The sequence below is a fragment of the Salminus brasiliensis genome, chromosome 5 (genome assembly GCF_030463535.1).
Source record: "Salminus brasiliensis chromosome 5, fSalBra1.hap2, whole genome shotgun sequence".
Classification (NCBI taxonomy): domain Eukaryota; kingdom Metazoa; phylum Chordata; class Actinopteri; order Characiformes; family Bryconidae; genus Salminus; species Salminus brasiliensis.
Window position 1 is genome coordinate 1,548,665 of NC_132882.1, and position 7,176 is coordinate 1,555,840.

The following is a 7,176-nucleotide window of genomic DNA, read 5'->3' on the forward strand; positions in this document are numbered from 1 at the left end:
ACGCTCTGGCCTGCTGTAATACCGTACCGCCCATCAGAGGGGGGGGGGGGGGGTGTTGCTGCACGCTCTGCTGACGTTTACACCACAGCTGCACAGAGCGGGGCGGCCCAGCTCCGCAGTTCAGTCCACAGGCACATGGGTTCTAGATAGTACTAGAACCCAGTTTGCTTCTGTATAAAACTCTCTGTAGTTTTATAAACACTGGCTGCTCCACTGAGACTAGCAAGGCACATGCAAGCAAACACACACACACACACACACACACTGACTTGCATGCTGTGTAATCAGTGTGTGTGTGTGTGTGTGTGTTTCTGTGAATGAAGTGTGACAGTAGTGAATATGACTGCAGTGTGTGTGTGTGTGTGTGTGTGTGTGTGTGTGTGTGTGTGTGTGTGCTTGCATGTGCCTTAGTAGTGTCCCCCTCTCAGTGGAGCAGCCAGTGTTTGTCCCCATAGCAACAAGCTTCATTTTTCTCCACCAATCACAATTCAGCAGCCATCTGTGTGTACAATATCTCTCTCTCTCGCGCTCTTGCTCGCTCGCTCTCTCTCTCGCGCTCTTGCTCGCTCGCTCTCTCTCTCTCTCTCTCTCTCTCTCTCTATTCTCTCTCCCCTGTCTCCTCTCTCTCTTCTGCCCCCCTGCCAGATCACCCCCCCCCCACTATGTGGGATCCGGATGGTCTGAGCTGGTGGCTGATGGTCATCCAGGCCGTAGATGTCCTCTATACTGGTGAACCAGACTGGTTAGGTCAGCTGCTGGTCAGTGTAGGGTGTGTATAGGGTTTGATGGTTTAGCTGTGTGACCAGCCTGACCAAGCTGGTTGTCATACTGGTCAGTGACCTTGCTCATACTGGTCAGGTTAATTTCTTGTGCTGGTAGACTCAGCGAACCCAGCTGACCATCAAACATAAACACAGCTGACATTTTCTTCAGGGGTTTGACGGTTTGTCTGGTCTACCGGCGTTGCCTGACCAAGCTGGTCGTCAGACTGGTCATACTGGTGGCCTAGTGTGAGCATGGTGGTCAAAAAGCTTGGTCAGGTAGGCGACGCTGGTGGGAAAGGGAAACGCACCCTGCCCTGCTCCAGAGCTACACTGGTCAGCCAGCTCAGCCAGTTTAACCAGTTTGAGGCTGGTCAGACCGTTTCTCAGGCTAATTGGTCAGATCTGACCGTGACGTGCTGGAAAGTAGGTGGTGGGAGTGTTAGCATTTATGCTACATTAGCATGCGCTGATTTACTTCTCCCTCTGAGACACACACACACACACACACACACACACACACTAACTACATTATGTGTGAACACGAGCATCCCAGTATCCAAAGCCAGGATAGCCTCACACACACACACACACACACACACACACACACACACACACAGTGCTGAACTGGATGAGATCCAGTCGTAATGTCAGCGCTAATGGCTGGGTTTTACTCTCCAAAACATCTCATGCTGTGTGTGTGTGTGTGAGTGTGTGTAAGTCAGTAAGAAAGTGTGTGCGTGTGTGTGTGTGTGCGTGTGTGTGCGTGTGTGTGCGTGTGTGTGCGTGTGTGTGTGTGTGGAGACACTGTGCTAATTGCCACCCAGCCAAATGTCCCAGCATGGGGGAGGGGTCCTGTAGCCAACAAATGCACACACACACACACACACACACACACACATTCCTATACTTGAAGCTGTATCTTTAAATAAGCAAGCTAGCGTTAGCTTCGCTAAGGCAAATGTGTGAGGACTTCAATGGTTTAATGTATTATTATTATTATATATTATATAATATAAATTAATTTATTAATATTTGCATCCAGGTGGTTTGTGGAACGCAGGGTGCCTCCACCCCCATGCTTCACAGTTGGCAGGGTGTTCTAGGCTCTGCTGACTTCTTCAGGTCGCAGCACCTGTTTCCAGACCTGACCTGGTGTCTCGAGATGTTCTGTAGCACGGCAGAAGTTGAGCTTTGTGACGAGGTTGCAGATCAGGCTAATTTTGACTCCTCCAGTGGAACAGTAGCAACACCCTCTTGACCCAGCTCAGCGTTCCTGTAGGTTCTTGCCAGTCCCTCCGACCTGCCATTTATTAGAAGTTCCTGCAGTTCAGAATGCTGCTAATAGGTGGCAGCTCGGGGGAACTGTGGAGGTCAGGGTGAGAGGCGGGCCTGATTTTCTGCTTCCTTTTATTTGTAGATCTGTAGAGGCTTTCTTAGAGGAGCTCCTGGTTGATGAGTGGTGGTAGAAGGTTTGATCGGTCAGAGGGTTTATAAAGCTTGGTGATGTGATCCAGCGGACAGCTCTTGAAATCAAGGTGCAAATGTGCATGTATATCTTTTCTGTTTTATTTATGCATGTGTTTAATCACCTACACGGGCCCATCTGGTCCAGCAGAATAAGCCACAGTCACTATAACCAGAGGGTTGCTGGTTCACATCCCGGTCATGCTGCTAGCCGTCAGCAATCAGGGCTCAGAGAGAGCACAGTTGGCCTTGCTCTCTCCAGGGTGGGTAGGTTAGGCACTTTGTCCCCAGCGTAACATCGCTCCAGTGCAATGCTGGCCGCGGGCCCATGCATCGGAGCCGGGTACAGGGTGCCGTGAACTTGCACGGTGAATTTCTGATCTGTAACTAATCAACCATTATCAATATCTGACCACACAAACGGGAGGAGCAGGTCTGGGGGGAGAAGGTGTCTACAAACTTTTGGACACATAGTGTCTATAAATTGTAGTGAACTGTTCCTAAAGCAACTGAAAGACTGTTTATTAACGTTACTGATGTTCTACCTCTCTCTCTCTCTCTCTCTCTCTCCCCCAGTCACTCTCACTCCCCCGGCTCCATGGCAGCAGTGGTGAGCTCTGATTGGTCGTGTGGCCGCTGCACGTTCCTAAACCCGGGAGGTTCTCCGCGATGCTCCATCTGCGAGGCTCCGCGCCACAAACCCGACCTCAACCACATCCTGCGGCTCAGCGGCGCCCCCGAGCCACGCTGGACCTGTCCCCGCTGCACCCTCACCAACCACCATGCGGCTGGAGCGTGCTCCGTCTGCGGCTCCGCCCCCCCGGTCCCCAATGGCCCCGCTTCGCCAGCTCAGGCTCCGCCAGCTTCCACCTTAGAGTCTACCTCCAGCTCGGAACCCAGAGGACAGCAGGCTAGTGAGGATTCCCGGGAGGCGGAGCCTAACGGAGAGGTCAGAGTAAGAGTGGGCGGGGACTTGTCCTCAGGTTGGGCGTGTCCTCGCTGCACGCTGGTCAACACTCCTATGGCGATGTCCTGCTCTGCGTGTGGTGGCCCACGGAAACTGTCCCTGCCCAAAATCCCGCCTGAGGCACTAGTTGTTCCGGAGGTTCGCACACCAGTGTCGGGGTTTCCCACGCAGTCTTCAGGGGCTCCGAATGCCCCACCCCTTCTCATCGACCTCACGGAGGAGTCCCCACCTCCGGCCCCCTCCGATTCACCCTCTCCGCCTCCTAGTACGAACCCCGCCCCCTTTTTGCCACCATCGTTTTCTTCCCTTCAGAACAACCCCGTTCCTCGCAGCAGAAGGGAAGTCCCGCCGCCTGGAAGGCCGCCAAACCCCGCCCCCTCTCCTACGTCGCCTTCTTCCGCAGGCCCCACCTCCAAACCCAAGCCGGAGCAGGCCTACGCAGTCAAACGGCTTAGCGTGCTGGAGGAGGAGGAGTCTAACCATCCGGTGGCACCGGTCACGTCTCCGCCATCCTGGAAATGTCCAGGATGCTCCGCCCCTTCTGGCCCCTCGGTGTTGGCCGCGGGTCGCTGCGATGCGTGCAAGGGGTCAAGATCAGGGTCAAGCGGCGATGTCATCGACGTTTTAGGCGAATCGGTACGCTTCACGCCGGCCTCGCCGTCCAGCCCCGACTTCACGTCCTGGGCGTGTTCCAAATGTACGCTAAGGAACCCCACGGGTGCCGGGCACTGCACGGCCTGTGGGTCGTCCAAACTGCATGGGTTCTCAGAGTCGTGCACGTCCTGCTCGCTCAAACACTCGCACCCTCGCGGGGGGTCGTCGGGGCCGGGGCCGGAGAAAGGCGGGACCTCTCAGTGGGCGTGTCCAGCCTGCACGCTGCTGAACGAGGGGCGTGTTAAACACTGTGTGGCGTGTCACACGGCCCAGCAGTACCTGAGCCTGAAGCGCAGCGCTAAAGCCCTGAGGCGGCGGGAGAGCGTTCACGTAGAGCAGCGGCGGCGCACCGACGAGGGAGAGGCCAAGGAGCTGTGGGAGAACATCGTCAGCTTCTGCAGAGAGGTGTGTGTGTGTGTGTGTGTGTGTGTGTGTGGTGAATGCAGCCTGTCATCTGACTTCTGGTTTTCATTCACTGCTGTCATTAGAAAAGGTGTCCACAAATATTTGGACATATAGTGTACTTGGTGTGTTATGTGTTCTCCTTGCTTTTCCCTCCTCTCGCTCGCCCCTCGCTCTCCCCTCACTCTCTCTCTTCTTTCTCGTCCACTCCTGGTAAGGTGAACTCTGGAGTGTATTTTTAGAAACAGTTGTGGCAGCAATTATTCAGCCCCCTAAAGCGAAAATAATGCCATCTCCACACACACACACACACACACACATGCGCACACACACACACACACACACACTCATGCACAGATATACTACACATCTAAAAGGCATCATTTCAGGATCAGCCTTCTACACGACTGCCCGTGGTATCCACTCTGCCACAGTTTCTATGTAGATCAGCCATAACATTAAAACCACTGTTGAAGAACACTGCTGATCTGGGTCCAGCGGCTCCTGTCTGTCGAGGGTGGAGCTACATATCAGTCAGTGAGAGAACGGTCAGATCTTGAAGGTGATGAAGGTGATGAAGCAGGAAAAATGAACAAGCGTAAGAATCTGAGACACTTTGACAAGAACCAGACTGTGATGTTCTAGATAATGACTGGGTCAGAACATCTCCAGAACATCAGCAAGCAGGTCTTATGGGGTGTTCAGTCCGGTATGCAGTGGTCAGCACCTTCCAGAAGTGCTGCAAGGGAAGGACAAGGTCATGGGTAGAGCTAAACTGGATAAATACGTGGAGCTTAACTGCTGTAGGCTAAATGGGTGGAGCTGAAATGTTGTAGGCTGAATGGGCGGGGCTAAATTGGACGGAGCTAAATGGCTGAAGGCTGAATGGGTGGGGCTAAAATTCTGTAGGCTGAATGAGTAGGGCTATTTTTGGTTTTGGATGAATGGGTGGGGCTAATTTGTTTTGGATGAATGGGTGGGGCTAAACTGGTATAGTATGATTGGCTGGGGCTGAGATGCTGTCGACTGAGTGGGTGGGGCTAAAGTGTTCTTCACTATTACTTGGGCCTCATGACACTCTCTTACCTCTGAACATTTCTCTCTCTGTGTCTGTGTGTGTGTGTGTGTGTGTGTGTGTGTGTGTGTGTGTGTCTGTGTCTGTGTGTGCCTGTGTGTGTGTGTGTGTGTGTGTGTGTGTGTGTGCAGAACTCTGTTAACTTCGTGGATGACAGTTTCCCCCCTGGTCCTCGGTCGGTGGGCTTCCCTGACAGTGACAGCGTCCAACAGCGAATCAAGAAGTGGCTCCGCCCCCACGAGATCAACTGCAATAACTTTAAGGACCGTGGGGTGAAGTGGTCGGTGTTCCGTACGCCCCGCCCATCTGACATACTGCAGGGGCTTCTGGGAAACTGCTGGTAAGACGGAGTGGCTTTTATCCACAAGAGCATTGGTGAGGTCAGGATGTTGGATGATGATCAGCACCCCACCTCATCCCAGAAGTACTGGATGGAGCTCCTCCACCATCATTCCAGAGAACACAGCTCTTCCACTGCTCCACAGCTCCTCAATGCTGGGGGGCTTTATACCCCTCTAGCCCACGCCTGGCTTTATTAGGCAGCATGGAGCCAATAGGGTCATGATGTTGATCTGCTCCAGAGAGTCCTATTCTATTGGCAGTACTTCTTCTCTACAGGGACTAGACAAGCTGTGTGTGCATTTGCACATCTGTGTCAGCAATGGGTGCACTGCTAATATATATATATATACACTGCAGTACTGAAGTATGAACAGAGATCAGGGGGAAAGTGGGGGGTTAGAGCTGTTCAACTGTAGCTGCCCTAGTTGTGTGTGTGTGTGTGTGTGTGTGTGTGTGTGTGTGTGTGTGTGTTGCTATGGCGATCTGACTGGTCCCATGTTCTCTGGTATGATCCAGCTTCACCAGACTTTGCGTTCTTCTGAACAGATGTTAATAACACACAGATTACAGTAATAACACATCCACTAATGCGCCGCTCGTAAACACTGAAACAGACGTTACTAATCACACACAGATCGCTCTCTCAGATCAGCTGGGCGCGCAGGCATGACTAATCCAACGTGATCTTCCTCTTAGTTTTATTTTCCAGCACAGCACTGCTGTCTCTGCTGTGATTTTAGACTGTTAGGGATTCATTAAAGAACCCATACCGACTTATCCTGAGCTCCACTTATAGTGTTTCTGTAGGTTTACAAACCAGAAGCAGCCGTAATTCACTTATACACAATAATCTGCAAACATTGCTGTGTTCTGATTGGCTGCTCTGTCCTTTTGTCCCCATTCAGAAAGCAGAATGGGCTGAAACACCTTAAACATGAATGGGTGGGGATAAAGTGCTGGAGGCTGAATGGGTGGGGATAAAGTGCTGTAGGCTGAATGGGTGGGGCTAAAGTGCTGGAGGATGAATGGGTGGGGATAAAGTGCTGTAGGCTGAATGGGTGGGGCTAAAGTGCTGGAGGCTGAATGGGTGGGGCTAAAGTGCTGGAGGATGAATGGGTGGAGCTAAAGTGTAGTCAGATTTGGGTGATACGGCCCTTTGACAGTCAGGGTTCGCTATACGTTGTACTGTAGGATGCTCTGGCGTTCAGGATCAGGGTCATGATCCTACAGCTGGTATCAGTATCAGAAATAACATCCAGGTATCGGGACCCGTCTGCAGGAAACTCTAGAAGATTCTGTTGGTCTCGGAGCTCCAGCGTCAAACTACAGCAAACCAGAGCAGGGAGGAGAGGCTTCCCCAAACTCCCGCTTCACATTTAAGGCTTTACTGTCAGTCGAGCAGACAGTTCCCCTCAGATTACCATAATGTGTGTGTGTGTGTGTGTAGGTTCCTCAGTGCTCTGGCAGTCCTGGCAGAACGTCCTGAGCTGGTGGAACGTGTGATGATT

At 52.4% G+C, this 7,176-nt stretch overlaps 1 protein-coding gene across 3 annotated transcripts in view; it reads left to right on the forward strand.

The window, feature by feature from the left end:
* The window catches only part of capn15 (calpain 15), a 32,455-nt gene that overhangs the window by 17,064 nt on the left and 8,215 nt on the right, over positions 1-7,176 (forward strand). For all 3 annotated transcript variants that reach the window (XM_072679205.1, XM_072679204.1, XM_072679206.1), the window contains exons 2-4: positions 2,805-4,254; positions 5,458-5,666; positions 7,116-7,176. The exon at positions 7,116-7,176 is cut by the window's right edge and continues 123 nt beyond it. In XM_072679205.1, the coding sequence (XP_072535306.1) occupies positions 2,827-4,254; positions 5,458-5,666; positions 7,116-7,176 (1,698 nt within the window). In that variant the 5' untranslated portion in view covers positions 2,805-2,826. The remainder of the gene's footprint in view (positions 1-2,804; positions 4,255-5,457; positions 5,667-7,115) is intronic.